This window comes from Petromyzon marinus, unplaced genomic scaffold (genome assembly GCF_048934315.1).
Source record: "Petromyzon marinus isolate PM22_M1 ecotype Great Lakes invasive population unplaced genomic scaffold, UKy_Petmar_22M1.pri1.0 PM_G_Scaffold_11, whole genome shotgun sequence".
Taxonomy (NCBI): domain Eukaryota; kingdom Metazoa; phylum Chordata; class Hyperoartia; order Petromyzontiformes; family Petromyzontidae; genus Petromyzon; species Petromyzon marinus.
The window spans coordinates 263,629-282,575 of record NW_027422662.1 but is presented as its reverse complement, the minus strand read 5'-3'; the positions used below and the strand labels follow the sequence as shown (position 1 = coordinate 282,575).

General features: G+C 48.6%; 1 protein-coding gene across 3 annotated transcripts; it reads right to left on the bottom strand.

Annotated features, from left to right (window-relative positions):
* Positions 1 to 2,108: 2,108 nt before the first annotated feature.
* Positions 2,109 to 18,727, bottom strand: LOC142908898 (uncharacterized). 3 transcript variants are annotated; one of them, XM_076059550.1, is made up of 8 exons: positions 18,595 to 18,727; positions 17,661 to 17,808; positions 13,516 to 13,691; positions 12,326 to 12,594; positions 10,783 to 10,939; positions 5,568 to 5,942; positions 5,269 to 5,431; positions 2,109 to 5,038 (listed from the first exon to the last, which is right to left on the bottom strand). In XM_076059550.1, exons 1-8 carry the CDS (start codon positions 18,677 to 18,679, stop codon positions 4,825 to 4,827), a joined length of 1,587 nt encoding a protein of 528 aa, XP_075915665.1. In that variant the 5' UTR covers positions 18,680 to 18,727; the 3' UTR covers positions 2,109 to 4,824. The 3 variants fall into 3 exon arrangements, with proteins under 3 accessions (XP_075915665.1, XP_075915667.1, XP_075915664.1); XM_076059552.1 differs by having other exon boundaries at positions 17,661 to 17,796; XM_076059549.1 differs by having other exon boundaries at positions 17,661 to 17,847; positions 18,595 to 18,726.
* Between the last annotated feature and the right edge of the window lie 220 nt (positions 18,728 to 18,947).

Below are 18,947 nucleotides of genomic sequence, written 5' to 3'. Positions count from 1 at the left end.
TGAATACCGAGTCTGTGGTTTCTGATAGTCTCCCTTGACGGAACGTGCATATATCGCGACAATCGTACCTAATAGCGAGAACTGGTATCGTACCATGCACAATGACACCATGACAACACTCATCACAACCCAGCTGGTATAGCAGGTTATTGTTGCAGCTTGTTATGCTAAGTGCCTCTTGTAAAGCTGCCCTCTTGCCTTCCTTGAAGCAATGTCGGTTGAAAAGAAATTACTGGAAGCCTTAGAGCAGGGGTGGGGAACCTTTTTTCTGCCAAGGGCCATTTGGATATTTATATAACATTATTCGCGGGCCATACAAAATCATCCACTTAAAAATGTGCCCGTTATATTTGGTCAAACATTTTATTAACTTGCCCATAATGCGATGGCTGGAACTGCTTCTCTTTGGTGAGGCGTGTGATGATGTTAGCTGGTATTGATGTTGCTGCTACTCGCAACTGCTTTTCCAGGTTTGCTCCTAGATGTATTTAATTTCGAGTCCAGCCTGCGGTTGCTTTGGCAGGGCCAGACCCAAATAATTTCGCGGGCCTCATACGGCCCACGGGCCGAACGTTCCCCACCCCTGCCTTAGAGACTCAAACATAAACCCGGGTCCCACACACACATAACGGAGATCAATCTTGCAATTGAAATGCTCTCGAAAATCACGCGACTTCGTCATAGTCACCACCTGCGACTGCTTTGTCCACATCCGAGCGATTAGTTGGCCCAGTAAGGAAACTCAACCTCGTGCTGTGTTCGGGAATGTGACGATACATTACCGAGCAGATCGAGGCCTTAAGATGAAAGTTGATCCCGAACTGTAAGCAACCAATAAGCATATAGGCCTCAATTGTGGCAGCCAAACATACCGACGATAAATGTCGACTTAAAACTTTGGTGACGACGGCATCGACGACATTGTTGGGTCTCTCGTTAAAATCACGTGGATAGGTAAAGTCACGAGCAGGTGACGTCACTCTACATGGGGGGGGAGGGGGGGGGAGACGCCTCATCCCTCCTCAGCGTCAACTTACAACCCTCACTACAAAGGCAGAACCCTCATCACGTCACGCGATCTCCGTAATGCTGTTGTTGAGACATCAAAGTAAAAAGATGGTCACGATAAACAAGGGATTATAACCTTGACATGAAACAGGTCTGTGTCACTGCGGCCTCACAAATTGCACACGAATTGATGCAATTAATAAGACGCCGCGATATGCCTTTCGCTTGTATGTTTCAGATTTACAGCAATACACCTGTCCTTGGACGGGCAAAAGGTGAGTTTAACAATATTAACACTGCAAACTGCCAATAACTATTTAATTATTATTAAACCATTAACAAATAAGTGTACACACAAATATATATCAAACCTCTAACATCAACGTGCTAGCGTCATGATTGCCCCCCCCCCGCCCCCCCCCCCATATAAATATCTCCCCGTCTTAAAAATCCTTAGGGAATACGTCTCACACCATGAATGTTACCTGTGTAGTGACTGAGAATATCGCTGTGTCGTGCCGGGCCTGCGAGGCCACGGCAGATGTTACATTGTTGTTGTGGACACCACGGATACGGGGTGTAGTACCAGCCCTAGTGGGGGCTTGGGCGAGCGCTGGTTAAGCGTGGGGACACCACACATGGCGTGCGGTGCGGGCTCCCGTTGAGGGAGCGAGAGTCAGCCAGGGTTACGATCGGTCGTGATACTCTGGCTGACTTGGGGACACGTGACCGGATGATACTGGAGGGGGGCCACCAGTAGAGGGGGCCAGTGGGTGGTCACATGGTCCGGGAAGAGCTTTCGAGAGCCTTCGGGTAAGGGCGAGAGAGAGGCGGAGGCAGCCCCAGCCCTGCCCAATATAAGGGGGTTCCCCTGAGAGGAGCTCGGGGTTCTTACTGTTGGAGAGGCAGGAGATCCACGTCAAGCTAAAGAAGCCTCCAGCCAAGCGGTATGGGACCCAGCTTGTGGTACGGAACGGGATCGCAAACCCATAGGTGTGGTTCGCCGTAGCGTTGTTAGTCGGGTGGACACCTCGCCTGGGGTATGTTGTGTTAATAGTTTAATAAAAGTGTTGCTCCTAAAGACAACATCTGCCACTCAGTTGAACTCACTATTCATGTTTTAATTGATGTTAAAATATTTACAAAAATTCAAGAGTTACAAGTTCACGAACATCAAATACATTTTATAAAACATAAACGCGTCAGTGATTATTTTATTAACAAGGATGGCTAAAGATTAAATGTTATATATATTCTTAGCTCTTTCGGTAAAGTCACATTGAAGGGAAACAATAAAATAATAAAATATATATAATAAAAATTCTCACGACGTTTCGACCATAACACAAACTGTCGTCATCAGGTGTGAAAAACCAACGGCAAGAAACATTTGAAAGAAGTGCCGGTTCGCATTAATTAATTTATTTTTAAACGGTTTATTTATTTATAAAACACGTCAGCGCCACGTGCAGCGATTTGGCAGTTTATTTAGAAGGACAAGTCCATCTATGTTCTGAAAAGAGGAGGGGGGAGACGAAAAATTAATGTATGCTGTCTGGAAGCCACCGTAAGCGTGAACAATCAATTAAGACCTAACTACTACCACAGAGGCAACTTAGTTACATTGGAGAAACCAAACACCATGTCTCAGACCGCATTCGTGAACACAAAGCAGACCTTAAACATGGTAGGACCAACACCTCGGCCGTGGCAGATCATTGTTATAATTCAGTAGGCTCACATGACATTGACTTTTCCAAGACAGAGGTTCTTTGTAAGCCATCTGGCTACCATGAGAGATTCGTTCATGAGGCTATCCACATATACAAGCACAGAGACAATTTCAACCGAGAAGATGGATTCTGGCTTAGCAATCATTGGAAGGATTTGATAAACCATTTCAGGTCTTAATTGATTGTTCACGCTTACGGTGGCTTCCAGACAGCATACATTAATTTTTCGTCTCCCCCCTCCTCTTTTCAGAACATAGATGGACTAGTCCTTCTAAATAAACTGCCAAATCGCTGTGCGTGGCGTTGACGTTTTTTATAAATACACCATTTTAAAATAAATTAATTAATGCAATTTAACACGTAGGCTTTCGCGACCAATATTATTCATAATAAAGGTTTTTGGGTTAGATCGCGTTATTTATAAATGTGTCGTAACCCTCCACCACCCGACACGGCCAATCAGCAAAAAAAGTGTCACGTTGACAAAAGACAAATAATTCACTATTTTAGCCCACCGGTGTGTTGAAGTGTGAATCCACATTTACAGTTTGAGTACGACGTTTCGCTGGTAAATACATCCAGCATCATCGGGCAATTCGCCAGAATGGTAAAGCCCTCGCTTGCTCCCGGTTTTATATAGAGCAGCAGGGTGACGTCATCACTTAACTCATATCAGGTGAAGTGATTAGAGGCGGGGGGGGGGGTATTGTAATTATATAATCGATTAGTAATCAGTCATTGGTTATGATTAGTAATGAGTTGTAGATTAGTAATTAGTTGTAATGTGTTAGTGATTATATGCTATGTTAGTAATCCGTTAATTAGTATGTGTTTCCCCTATAAGGAATTGTAATGTGCATTCATATTCCTAGCTTCCTCGGCAAAGCCACGCCGAAGGGAAACAATAAACATAGATATTCTTTTATTTTATTGCTTCCCCCCCAACGCGACTCCACCGAAAGAGCCAAGAACATGAATCACTGCAGTCACGAAAGCTTTAAATCAAAATGTAATGTGTATTATTTAATAATACGCTTCCAGCCCGCACTAAGCCTGTAGCTGTCAGAGCGATTAAAGTTATTCTTATTCCTCTCAATTTCAATGGATTCTCTAATTAGTCTTTGCCAGTAATACTTAGTTTTACACAACACTGCAACATTGTCAAAATCAATTGAGTGTCCTTGTTGACAAGCATGTTCTGCCACTGCCGACAGTTGTGTTTGAGATAATTTAATATTTCTCTGATGTTCTTTTAGTCTTACGCTGATATTACGTCCCGTCTGTCCAATGTAGCAGCCGCCACATAAACAATTAATCCGATATACACCTTCTGTTGATAATTTAGGTAATGCGTCTTTAGTGCAAGATACTAGTTTTTGAATTTTGTGTACTGTACCAAATCTTACTGTAATGTTTTGCTTTTGCAAAACACGGGCTAATTTGTCAGTTACTCCTGAGATATATAGATTTTTTATTGTTTTAACAATCTGGTCGCTTTCAGCAGTATTGCTTTGCGATCGTGATTTGGCATTCAGTGCTCTGTTCATTTGAGCATTACTGTAGCCATTCTGTCGTAGTGCATCTTTAACGTGTTTAATCTCTCTCACTAGACTCTCACCATCTGACACTGTTTTAGCCCGATGTATGAGCGTCTTGATAAGAGAGGATTTCTGAGCTGGATGATGATGTGACTCTGTATTCAGATAGGCATCAGTGTGCGTTTGCTTTCTGTAAATGCTGTGTGTTATTTTACCGTTTAGGCCATGTCCAAGCAAAATATCTAGGAATGGGAGTGTGTTATTCACCTCCATTTCCATGCTGATTGGCCGTGTCGGGTGGTGGAGGGTTACGACACATTTATATATAACGCGATCTAACCCAAAAACCTTTATTATGAAATTAATGCAAACCGACACTTCTTTCAAATGTTTCTTGCCGTTGGTTTTTTTTTCACACCTGATGACGACCGTTTGTGTTATGGTCGAAACGTCGTGAGAATTTTTATTGTTTTATATATATTTTATTTAATTGTTTCCCTTCAACATGACTTTACCGAAAGAGCCAAGAATATGAATTACTGCAGTCACGAAAGCTTTAAATCAAGACAACACACACGAGCGGCGAGTGCTCCGATCCTGCTTGCTCTGATTCCGCTTGCTCCGATCCCGCTTGCTCCGATCCCGCTGGCTCCGATCCCACGTGCTCCGATCCCGCGCGCCCCCCTCCCCCCACTCACGTGGCCACGGTCGTCCTCCTTGCCGCCTGGTGGTGGCTTGCGGGAGGCGCGGGGCTCTTCCCTGCACACGCGCCGGGGGGGGGGGGGGGGTGGGCGGGATGCACAGCGGTAATTCGTCGCACGAGGAAGCCCGCGAGGGGCGCCGCTGACGTTCGAGTGACATTCCAGCGACATCGGGACGAGCGGGGAAGCGGGCAGCGGGAGGGGGTGGTGCACTTCCGCGGTGGTTAAAGGTGAGAGGCTCAGCGAGAGGGTGAGGTGGCGGGGAAGGTGACGAGGTGGGCGACTCACGCGGCCGCTTGGAGCCGGCGGCGGTAGAGCAGTGCGGCCGCGAGGGCGAGGCCCACGGCGACGACAGTGGCCCAGCAGGACCTGCCGGCCTGACCGGCCCGGGGGGCCCGGCAGACCAGGCCGGCCGTAAACGCCGCTGACGCCGATGCCACCGTCGGCTTCTCTGTGTGGCACAATGACCACAACAACAACGACCGCAACAACTTTGCCACAACTTTATTCGTCCGACGAAAAAAGTTGTGGCAAAGTTGTGGCCACAGTGCCGGCGAAGAAAGACAACGGAGAGCGCCGATTCTCACCGACGACGGAGAGGTTGACGCTTCCCTCGAAGTTGCCGGTGGGGAAGGTGGCCACGTGGCAGAGGAAGAGGCCCCCGTCGCCGTGCTGCACGTCCAGCAGCTCCAGCGAGAAGTCGCCGCGTGCACTTCCGCGCCCCCCGGCGCGGAAGCGCACACGGCCCATGAGGGGAGAGTTTGGGTATGCCGTGCCGTGTCGTGGATTGAGCACCGCCAAGCTGGCCCTCTTCCGGCCGTCATCACCGACGGTGACCTTCAGCCAGTTCACCTGCGTCAGCGTCACCGCGGCCGCAACCCGCAGGTGGCAGTGAAGCAGCGCCACCTTCTGGCCGATGGCTGCCAAGGCCTGGCCCTCCGTCACGACACCCACGGGAGGGCCTGGGCAGGGAGACCACACAGAGACCCATACACCACTCATAGAGAGCCACAGACTACTCATAGAGAGCCATAGACTACTCATAGAGAGCCATAGACTACCCACACAGAGACTCATAGACTACTCATAGAGAGCCATAGACTACTCATAGAGACCCACAGATTACTTACACAGAGAACCACACACGACTCACACAGAGACCCACACACTATTCACACAGAGACCCATAGACTACTCACACAGACACCCATAGGCTACTCATAGATACCCATAGGCTACTAGAGACCCATAGACTACTCATAGAGAGCTATAGACTACCCACACAGAGACCCATAGACTACTCATAGAGACCCACAAATTACTCACACAGAGAACCACACACTACTCACACAGAGACCCACACACTACTGACACAGAGACTCATAGACTACTCACACAGACACCCATAGGCTACTCACACAGAGACCCATAGACTTCTCACACAGAGACCCATAGACTACTCACAAAGAGACCCACAGACTACTCACACGGAGACCCATAGACTACTCACACAGAGACCCATAGACTACTGACAGATACCCACAGACTACTCACAGAGAGACCTACAGACTACAAACACAAAGACCCATAGACTACTCACACACAGACCCATAGACTACTCACAGAGAGACCCACAGAATACTCACACGGAGACCCATAGACTACTCACAGAGACCAATAGACTACTCACACAAAGCTACCCATACGGATGCTTATCTGAAACCGGATTCCCACCACCATCCATCACAGAAGAATTCTCATTAAGACTCTGCACCATAGAGCCCAATGCATATCTGATCAGGAACACATAGGCAGTGAACTCAAGCACGTACACCAAGCTCTTAAAGCTAATGGTTACTCCGACTATACAATCCGCAAAGCTATCACTCAAACCATGAAGAATGACCCTCTCGAGGAGCCTTTCAAAACCATTACTTTACCCTACATTGCGGGGATCACAAAAAAGATCTCCAAATCCTGAATAAACACAAGATCCAGGTCCGTTTCAACACATTACATAAAATCCGTGATCTGGTTCCGTCTGTGAAAGATGTGATTCCGGACATACAGTACCCTGGTGTCTACAAACTAAGTTGCCTCTGTGGTAGAAGTTACATTGGAGAAACTAAACGACATGTCTCGGACCGCATTCGTGAACACAAAGCAGACCTTAAACACGGTAGGACCAACACCTCGGCCGTGGCAGATCACTGTTATAATTCAGTAGGCTCACATGACATTGACTTCTCCAAGACAGAGGTTCTTTGCAAGCCATCGGGCTACCACGAGAGATTCGTGCATGAGGTTATCCATATATACAAACACAGAGACAATTTCAACCGAGAAGATGGATTCTGGCTTAGCAATCATTGGAAGGATTTGATAAACCATTTTGGGTCTTAATTGATTGTTCACGCTTACGGTGGCTTTCAGACAGCATACATTAATTTTTCGTCTCCCCCCTGCTCTTTTCCGAACATAGATGGACTCGTCCTTATAAACAAACTGACAAATCTCTGTCCGTGGTGCTAACGTTTAAAAATAAATACAAACCGCCACTTCTTTCGAATGTTTCTTGCCGTTGGTTTTCACACCTGATGATGACTGTTTGTGTTACAGTCGAAACGTCGTGATAATTTCATTGTTTTATATATTTTATTATTTTATTGTTTCCCTTCAACGTGACTTTACCGAAAGAACCAAGAATATGAATTATTGCAGTCACGAAAGCTTTAAATCAAAATTTAACCACCTCTACGGGGAGGGTTTCCACATAACTTTAAGATCCTTCAACAAACTCCGGGATAAGAAGGCTCAGCTGATCGAGTCTCTCACCTTTCTGAAGAGATGTCGCGACTCTGGGGTAATACCAATCGCATTTACACTGACCTCTGCTGATGTAACTTCTTCTAATGCGAAACAAATTCTTTTCAAAACTAGCTTAGCTCTTATCTCAGAGAAAATCTGACTTATACGCACCGAACTAGATCAGTTAGACAAGACACTCTACAAATCACACTTATCATTGACGGCAACAATGTCCACATCAGATTGGGAACATGTAGACAATATGACTGCCTCTTCAGCTGCTACTATGTCAACCAAATGTAAGGACAACCTGATTTCCAAATTTAACCTCCTCTCCAACAAAAGACCGGACCCACACACCAAAAAGTTAGACGTTAACAAAGTCGTAATTAATCGTAGTAACAGTTCTATTTCCGATGGTCTGAAATCCGTTTTAGCTAAAGGTCTAAACTTTGCAGTCACCCCTAAACACATACCAGTTACTGATATCATTGCCCAAGTAGACGTTGTTCTCAAGGGCCTGGGTCACATCGCTGCAGACGTAGCAAGATCTGAAATCGCTGCAACCCTCAAAAACGCTAAGATGCCAGCTAGCAACCTCAGCAAAGATGAGCGTTTTGAATTATACAAATTAAAAAAGAGGGATGACATTGTAATCCTCTCAGCTGACAAGGGCAATGCTACTGTCATCATGGATAAAATAGAATATAACAACAAAATGAAATAATTACTCGACGATGGCAGCTATACAAAAATAAAAAGAGATCCCACCAACAGCCTCGTCACACAAACCAACAAAATTATTTCTGATTCAACCGCATTAATTGATCAATCTAAACAGTTTTTGTTGAAACCTTCTGCTGCCAGGCCACCAAGATTATACGGCTTACCAAAAATGCATAAAGTAGATACACCCCTCCGTCCCATCATCTCTATCAACTCCCCCACCTACAAACTGGCTCGTTTTCTGTCTGAAATCCTGCGTCCTTTCACTGGAAAAACCACCTCTGCGGTACAAAATTCTACTCACTGGTATCGACAATCAAGGGTATTTCCCTATCCCCAGACGACCTGCTTGTCAGTTTTGATGTAGTTTCCTTATTCACCAAAGTTCCTGTACCTAACACCATCGCAATCATTGAAGACTTGGTTCATCAAGGACTAAACATTGAGGTACCCCCCCTGGTGAGACACTGCTTAACCAATACATACTTCACTTGGAATGGAACTTTCTACAAACTGAGGGAACCCCAATGGGCTCCCCCCTATCTCCAGTTATAGCCAACATTTTCAAGGAGAAATTTGAGACTGACGACATCCAGACTGCCACTCTCGGCCCAACCTTATGGAAGAGGTACGTGGATGACACTTTTGTCATCTGGCCACATGGCCGGCCTGCTCTAGACCAATCCTTCGACCACATCAATTCCATATACCCAGCCATCAGATTTACCATGGAAGTCGAAAAAGATGGCAAGCTACCTTTTTTGGATGTCTTAATAAAAAAGAGACCTGATGGTTCAATGAGCCACTCTGTCTATAGGAAAGCTACCTATACGGATGCATATCTGAAACCGGATTCCCACCACCATCCATCACAGAAGAATTATCTCATCAAGACTCTGCACCATAGAGCCCAATGCATATCCGACCAGGAACACATAGGCAGTGAACTCAAGCACGTACACCAAGCTCTTAAGGCTAATGGTTACTCCGACTATACAATCCGCAAAGCTATCACTCAAACCATGAAGAATGACCCTCTTGAGGAGCCTTTCAAAACCATTACTTTACCCTACATTGCGGGGATCACAAAAAAGATCTCCAAATCTTGAATAAACACAAGATCCAGGTCAGTTTCAACACATTACATAACATCCGTGATCTGGTTTCGTCTGTAAAAGATGTGATTCTGGACATACAGTACCCTGGTGTCTACAAACCAAGTTGCCTCTGTGGTAGTAGTTACATTGGAGAAACCAAACGACATGTCTCGGACCGCATTCGTGAACACAAAGCAGACCTTAAACACGGTAAGACCAACACCTCGGCCGTGGCAGATCACTGTTATAATTCAGTAGGCTCACATGACATTGACTTCTCCAAGACAGAGGTTCTTTGCAAGCCATCGGGCTACCACGAGAGATTCGTTCATGAGGCTATCCACATATACAAACACAGAGACAATTTCAACCGAGAAGATGGATTCTGGCTTAGCAATCATTGGAAGGATTTGATAAACCATTTCGGGTCTTAATTGATTGTTCACGTTTACGGTGGCTTTCAGACAGCATACATTAATTTTTCGTCTCCCCCTCCTCTTTTCCCAACATAGATGGACTCGTCCTTATAAACAAACTGACAAATCGCTGTCCGTGGTGTTAACGTTTAAAAATAAATACAAACCGCCACTTCTTTCAAATGTTTTTTGCCGTTGGTTTTCACACCTGATGATGACTGTTTGTGTTACAGTCGAAACGTTGTGATAATGTTATTGTTTTATATATATTTTATTATTTTATTGTTTCCCTTCAACGTGACTTTACCGAAAGAACCAAGAATATAACTTTACTCAGTTTAATAACTTTAGTCGTCCGATGAATACACTCATAGAGACCCATAGACTACTCACACAGAAAACTCATTGACTACTCAGAGACCCATAAACTACTCACACAGAGATTTACAGAGATACAGAGACTCATTGACACACATGGAGGCTGGTTGAGATACATAGCGACCCTACATAGAGATACACAGAGACCCACAGAGACACACAGATACTCTGCAAAGAGATACAGAGACACATAGAGACTCATAAAGATACATAGAGACTAATTTAGATACATACAGATACATAGACATCCACCCACCCACTCACTCACCCATCAACTCACAAGGTTTGGCAACTTACTCCGATATCAAAGGATTTGCAATCACCACACACACACAAACATCTCTCTCTCTCACCCAGCCACTCACCCACCCACTCACCCACGGCGCTGTGTCGTGGAGGGACGGACACACAGGACAGCGGAGACCACTCCCCTGCCTTCCGCCGCAGGAAGTCAGCGATGACCCTCGCACGGGCACAGTACTCATCAGCGTCTCCAGGCGGACACACCGCGTGGTGGCAACTGACGAAGTTCACCTGGAGTAGCAGCATCATCATCAGTAGTAGTAGTATCATCATCAATAGTCGTGTCATCAAGCTGTAAGCTCCACATCTACAAGCTGGCAGCTCCATGTCTACAAGCTGGAAGCTCCACGTCTACAAGCTGGAAGCTCCACGTCTACAAGCTGGAAGCTCCACGTCTACAAGCTGGAAGCTCCACGTCTACAAGCTGGAAGCTCCACGTCTACAAGCTGGAAGCTCCACGTCTACAAGCTGGAAGCTCCACGTCTACAAGCTGGAAGCTCCACGTCTACAAGCTGGAAGCTCCACGTCTACAAGCTGGAAGCTCCACGTCTACAAGCTGGAAGCTCCACGTCTACAAGCTGGAAGCTCCACGTCTACAAGCTGGAAGCTCTACGTCTACAAGCTGTAAGCTCTACGTCTACAAGCTGGAAGCTCCACGTCTACAAGCTGGAAGCTCTACGTCCTACAAGGCATCAACATGTGGCCGGGGACCCGAGTGAGGGTCCGACCCTTCGTAGCTGTAACTCCGACGTATAGATTAGTTAGCTGGGTGGTCACCACCCCTAGGCTATATCTGGTAAAGGGGCAGTTACCCCTTTGTATGTCACGTGTTACAACAAATGTGTTGCCTCTAAAGAATAACGTCTGCGACTCAGTTGGACTCACTACAGTCGTAGTGAAGTGACACAGAATGGGTCACTACGGCACGTGGTGCTGGTTACCGACAGAGAGAGGAGATGTGGGCGTCACAGCCATACCTGCCAGCAGAGCAGGGTGCAGCGGCCGTTCTGGCAGCAGAGAATGCAATGCCACGGAGTGGGTTACTCGGGTGCATGATGCGCACTGCTGGCAGTAGGGGGCATATGAGGACATGGCAAACCGGCCGGCTGGTGGAGCACGTGATAGGCCGGGGTAAGGGATGTGTGGCAAGGGTGCCCGAGGGGACACGTGAGGTATGGCCCAGAGCCTTCTGGTGGGTTTCCAGAAGGGGGCGTGGCCAAGGGCGGAGCCAGGCCACACCGGGGGGGCATAAAAGGGAAGTCCTGAGGCTGGATAAAGGCTGTCTGTCGGTGGAGTGGAACCCAATGTGCTACGTCTTCATCGTCAGGCAGCGTGCCGGCTGCTCTGACCAGTCTGTAGTTATCCCGTGTGTGAACAATTGTTAAATGTGTAGAATAGACGTGTTGCCTCCTACGATTAGTGTCTCAGAAGTGGTACACTACAGAGGTATCATCAGTAGTAGAGTAGCATCACTCACTCATCCACTCATTAACTCTTTCACTAACTTACCCACTCACAAGGTTTGGCTACTCCCTCCGATACCCAAGGCTTCTCAATCACCACTCACGTCCCCCCCACAACCTTCCAACCCCCGTCACAACCCCCGCAACCGCTCACCGCATTCGGAGCGCCCCCTTTTGCCGAGTACTCCGCTTGAAAAAAGAAATCCAGTCGGTGCCCCACCATCCTTCTCAGCAACAAACGCTCAACGTAGGCCGACATTGACAGCTCCCAGACCTCCGGCTCTGCGTCAACCACCGCGTCTACCTTCCCAGCCACCACACAATCGCCGTCGTCACCGCCGTCGTCACAGCCGTCGCCATCACCCTCCTCCACCGTCCTTTTCTTGGTGAGCTTCAGGGTGAATATCGGAGCACTGAGGACAGCTGAGACACCGGGGGGGGGGAGTCACGCGTGGGGGGGGGGTGTTATCTCCCTCGCCTAGTGAGCCGGAGGCCGTTGGTTCGAATCCAGACCCTGACGATGCCTGCTGTTGTATGTTTGGAGTTTGTGTGATCTCCCCCTGTTCTACAGAGTGAGTGAGAGTGAGTGGGAAAGTTACAGACAGACACAGACAGAAAGAGGCACAAACAGACACAGACAGAGAAACACAGAGACACACAGACACATGGACAGACACAAACACAGACACTCACACACACAGAGACACAAACACAGACAGTAACACACATAGAGACACAAACACAGACACTCACACACACAGAGACACAAACACAGACACTCACACACACAGAGACATAAACACAGACACTCACATACACAGAGACACAAACACAGACACTCACACACACAGAGACACAAACAGACACAAACACTCACACACACACATACACAGACACTCACACACACAGAGACACACAGACACATGGACAGACACAAACACAGACACTCACACACACAGAGACACAAACACAGACACTCACACACACACAGACACACAGACACTCACACAAACAGAGGCACACAGACACATGGACAGACACAAACACACTCACACACACAGAGACACACAGACACATGGACAGACACAAACACAGACACTCACACACACAGAGACCTAAACACAGACACTCACACACACAGAGACACAAACAGTTACACAAAGAGACACACATAGAGAGACAGAAACACACACAGACACATAAAAACAAGATCTCTCATATAGCTTGCACAGACAGTTGGGGTAAGTGCTGTTGGCGAGCACACAACATCAACAACCGCCATTCGGCACACAGACACACACAGAGACAGAGACAGCGGCACATGGCCGATCTCACGCCACTCACTTGTCTTCAAGTGCACGACCTCAACCACGACCCAGGGTGAGGACAGTGGTGATGATGAGGCGGTGGATCTGACGCGGAGGTGGTAGCGGTCGGTGGGATCTTCCAGCGCTGAGGAGACATTGCACCGCGTCTCTGTTGTGGCAGAGCAGACGATCTGCCAGTGGACTTGTCCAAAACTGCGCAGACAGAAACATGGAAAGGAAATGGTGAGGAGTGGTGAGGAGCGAGTGAGCAGGTGACTGAGAGAGACGTGTGTGTGTGAGTAAACTAATGGGCGAGTGGATTGGTGAGTGAGTGGGTGAGTGGGTTGTCGAGTTAGTGGCTGATTGAGTGGGTTGGTGAGTGAGTGGGTGAGTGGGTTGTCGAGTGAGTGGCTGAGTGAATTAATGGGCGAGTGGGTTGGTGAGTGGGTTGTTGAGTGCGTGGCTGAGTGAGTGGGTGGGTGAGTGGGTTGGTGAGTGAGTGGGCGTTTGTAGCCACCACAATGGTCAAAGGGAGCTCTGAACGTGTGCAAGGGGCTGTTAACCGCTCCACCTTCAATTAATTACCACTAAACAACACACAAAATATCAAATTATGCGCGTTGTTTAGTGCCCCGGCGGGACAGGCGTCGATGACGTCTCCTTACAAAACCCCATTTGGAAACAGCAAAAAACCACTGTGGATGGCCACGTGGAATGTTCGAACGCTCACTGCGAAGGAGAGGCTGCCACTCCTCTGTCGGGAGCTGGACTGGTACCGCCTGGATCTCTGCGGTATTCAGGAGGTCCGGTGGACCGGCTCTGGCTCCTGCCACCATGAGGGGTGGACAGTCCTCTACTCGGGGCAGGAGCCTGCCAAACAACAGGGAGTGGCTCTTCTTATGAACAAAATAATGAAGGGGTCGTGGGAGTGTGGCGGTGAGGTGTGGGAAGCTGTAAGCCCCAGGCTACTTTGGGCTCGCTTTCCCATCAACCAGAGGTGAGGAGCGGTGGTCGTCATTACTTATGCCCCCACCGAAGACGAACATCCGTGGAGGGACGCAGGCAAGGCCGATGAGTCAGATGCCTTCTATGAGCTCCTGTCACAAGTGCTAGCTAAAGTGGCCCCTCGGGATATTCACATTGTCGGTCAACTTTAATGCCCAAGTTGGTCATGATGCTGGCACCTGGTCTGGAGTGATTGGAAGGCATGGGCCAGATCAGCTCAATAACAACGGTAGAAGGCTGCACGATTTTTGTGCAGCCCATAGGCTTGTAATTACCAACACGCTGTTCTGGCATCGGCGCATCCACGCAACATCATGGATGCATGCCAGGTCCAAGCAAAGAACATCTGCTGGACTACATAGTGATGGAACAGCAGATGCTGGCCCATGTCCTTGACACAAGGACCTACCATGGAGCTGATTTGCTCACTGACCATCGACTTGCCATCTGGAAGATGCGCCGGCCATTCTTCTACTCCAATGGTGGGTGTATACCCAGGACCCCATTCAAACCCAGTGGCCTGGTCTCAGTTAGCTGATGAAAGTTGCAAGTGAGAATTTCATCATCGCTTGCAGCTGGGGTTGGCATTGTCCCCCACTCCTGATGTCGAGGGGAAATGGGCGAGGTTTTGGACTGTGACTCATGCAGCTTTAATGGCTGCTTGGGAATACGGTCCAGACCTCGCCAGAGACCCTCACTGACAGAAGAGGTGTTCAGGCTGGCTGAGAAAAGTGACAGGCCCACTCTAATCGTCTACAGCATCCCACGTCAGAGAATGAGGAGGCTTACTGCAGCCTTCGCTCGGAGGTTCGGAGAGCCGTGAGGTGTTCCAAGGATTGGTGGTGGTCGCGGGTTGCTGAGCAGATGGAATCTGCCTCAATGGCCCGCGATCACAAATAACTCCGTCAAAAAAGTAACTTGCAGCGCCACACCTATTTCCATATTTAGCGGAAAGAACGGTGATTCAATTTCCGACCCCCAGGAACAGGTTTGCAGATTTGCTGAGCATTTCTGTGAGGTCCTGCGGGAGGGAAAATCCCTCAGCCTGGAAAACATTGTGGGACAAAGTGGGGATGACCCTGCTGAGGCTGCGGTGCCTCAAATGTTGGAAGTCACCCCCTGTAAGTGGCTGGGTGAGGTGCCATCTGTTGAGTACTGAAGGCAATCCAGAGTCTGAGACCAGGAAAGGCCCCGAGCAAAATGTTGAGGGAGGGTGGCGTTTGTGCACATGACATCATAACAATAGTCTGGACCACTGGACGGGTTCCGCAGGATTGGAAGGATGCCCTGGTGGTCCCCCCTCTTTAAGAAGGGAGACCGCACAGATTGTAACAACAACAGGGGCATCTCACTCCTCAGTGTGCCGGGAAACGTCCTGGCAAGGATTATTCAACATCGCCCTGCCAGGCATGCTGAGGAGAGGCTTTGCGGAGCCACAATGCAAGTTTCAGGAAAGGGTGGTCCTGCACAGATGCCATATTTTCCGTCCATCTGCTACAGCAGAGGTGTAGGGAATTCCAACAAGACCTACATCTCTGCTTTATTAACCTGGTCAAGGCCTATGATACCATCAGTAGGCCTGGGCTCTGGGTTGCTCTTCATGCTTTCGGAGTCCCTGACCCTCTGCTTACAATAATTAAGGACCTTCATGATGGTGAGCGGGCCCGGATAAAACTACGTGACTGGGAGTTGGAGCCATTACCTGTTCACCTTGGGTCCCACATTATTTAACACCTATTTCGACCAAGTAGTTTGTGAAGCCTTTGATGGCTGTATCGGTGGAATTTACGTCTGGTACAGATACAATGGGAGGATGATTGATGCCCAGGTGCAGTCAAGGGATGGCTCCATATTGGTCAACCATGTTACATATGCTGATGGTCTGGTAAGTGCTGCTCACTCAGAGGAGGAGTTGGAGGTGCTGCTGCTGAACCTGGAGCTTGCCACCAAGAGGTGGGGCCTTACCATCAGACCCACCAAAACTAAGCACCTGCCTGGGTATTTTGTACCATCAGACACTCCACCCCCACAACTCCCAATTGGTGATGGGGCATTTGTGGAGAGAGTGGAGAGTTTCCCATACCTGAGCAGTGTGCTCATGACCGGCTAAGGTTTGACAGTAGAGGTCTCACTCCGAATCAGTCGCGTGGCAATATCTTTTCATCGGTAACGTTGTGTGGAAGCTACCTGGTCTGTCGCTCTGCACGAAGCTTCAAGTCTTCTTGGCCACAATCATTCCCTTCCTTCTCTACGCTTGAAAAACGTGGAGCCCCCTAATGGAACATCTTTGCCAGTTCGAAACATTTAGGCGGGCCTGCCTACAATCTATCCTGTTTTTTTCGGTAAAGTCACGTAGAATGAGAATAAAATAATAAATTGATAAAATAAAATAACACAGCGCTGTCCTCCAGACAGTCTCGTCCCTTCACCTGATGAAGGCTGCTTGTGTTGTGGCCGAAACGTCGTGAGATTATTGTGTTATTTTATTTTATCAATGTATTATTTTATTCTCATTCTACGTGACTTTACCGAAAGAACCAAAGAAGATTAATCCTTGCAGTCACGAAAGCTTTAAATCGAAATTTAATCCATCCTGGGTTTAACCAGGCAGGATTGTGTGAGGAGCTCACAAATTCCTGAAAGATCTGGACAAAGTCCCATCGGTGGGCTACTCCAGCATGCTCCTGCCAGCGGGCGTTCAACACTTGACGTGGCCTCAACGTGCATATAGTCTGGCACAAGTGCCATTATGATGTCACAGCCAATTAGTGGCAAATCGCGGTTGTTGTTGAGTGAGTGAGTGGGTTGGTGAGTGAATTAATGGGTGAGTGGGTTGGTGAGTGATTAGGTGAGTGGGTTTAAGGGTGAGTGAGTTGAGTGAGTGACGGATGGGTGGGTGAGTGAATGAGTGGGTGAGTGAATTCAGCCGTGAATGGATGGGAGGTTGAGTGGGTTTGTGGGTGGGTGAGTAGGTGGGTGAGTGGGTGGGCGAGTGACTGAGTGGGTGAGTGAGTGGGTGAATAGGTGAGTGGGTGAATGGGTGAGTGGGTGAGTGAGTTAGTGAGTGGATAAGTGAGTGGGTAGTTGAGTGAGTGGGTGGTTGAGTGAGTGGGTTGGTGAGTGGGTGAGTGAGTTGGTAAGTGATCAAGCGGGTGGGTGAGTGAGGGAGCATCTCACAGTTTGCTCTGAACTGTGTAGGTAACGTCCAGAAAAGTTGAGTTGGCCGTGGTGGTGGTGGAGTCGATGGTTGAAGGCTCAACAATTGGGGGTCTATCCCCTTTGGGGTCAACTTCACCGGGGTCCCAGCAGAGGTCTGCAAGGAGGTCTCGAGATTCCAAACGTACATTCAATGGGGAAGGCGGAGCTGGGGAGATGAGTGAACAACACATTGAGCAAACCACTGCACCACCACTCCCCACTCACACAGTGCGCTAACCACTGCACCACCACTCCCCACACACACACAGTGCGCTAACCACTGCACCACCACTCCCCCCACACACTGCGCTAACCACTGCACCACCACTCCCCCCACACACACAGTGCGCTAACCACTGCACCACCACTCCCCCCACACACAGTGCGCTAACCACTGCACCACCACTCCCCCCACACACACACAGTGCGCTAACCACTGCACCACCACTGCCCACAAACACAGTGCGCTAACCACTGCACCACCACTCCCCACACACACACACAGTGCGCTAACCACTGCACCACCACTGCCCACAAACACACAGTGCGCTAACTACTGCACCACCGCTCCCCACAATTACACAGTGCGCTAACCACTGCACCACCACTGCCCACAAACACAGTGCGCTAACCACTGCACCACCACTCCCCACACACACACACACAGTGCGCTAACCACTGCACCACCACTGCCCACAAACACACAGTGCGCTAACCACTGCACCACCGCTCCCCACAATTACACAGTGCGCTAACCACTGCACCACCACTCCCCACACACACACACAGTGCGCTAACCACTGCACCACCACTCCCCACACACTCACACAGTGCGCTAACCACTGCACCACCGCTCCCCACGTACACCACAGCTTGGTACCAGATGTATCGACCTCTGTCCCGCTCGGCTCACCGTGGCTGCAAGTGACGATGTGGAGGAGGAGAGGCAGGAGGAGGTGGAGGAGTCGACCAGGTCCGTAGAACTTCCCCATCTCCATGAACCTCACGTGGAGGGAAAATCGATTCTCGGTTCGATTAAAATACTCGCATCGATTCCTTTGCGGATAACATGGGAATCGATTGTTGGAGAATTTTGATGGTATGTAGTCGATTCCCGTTGTGATAACATGGGAATCGATTGTTGGTGAATGGTGCTCATGGAATCGATTTTCAATGGGATAAAGTGGGAGTCGAGTTGGTGGTAGTGTTTATAGCTGTTGGAATCGATTACCTTTGGGATAACATTGGAATCCATTGTAGAAGATA

Coding starts and splice junctions, on each gene's coding strand:
- LOC142908898 (XM_076059549.1), bottom strand. CDS start 18,679: ATGGAGATGGGGAAGTTCTACGGACCTGGTCGACTCCTCCACCTCCTC. Junction 17,848..18,594: donor CATCGTCACTTGCAGCCACG/GTGAGCCGAGCG, acceptor TCATCTCCCCAG/CTCCGCCTTCCCCATTGAAT. Junction 10,940..12,325: donor AAGGGGGCGCTCCGAATGCG/GTGAGCGGTTGC, acceptor CTGCTACTCCAG/GTGAACTTCGTCAGTTGCCA.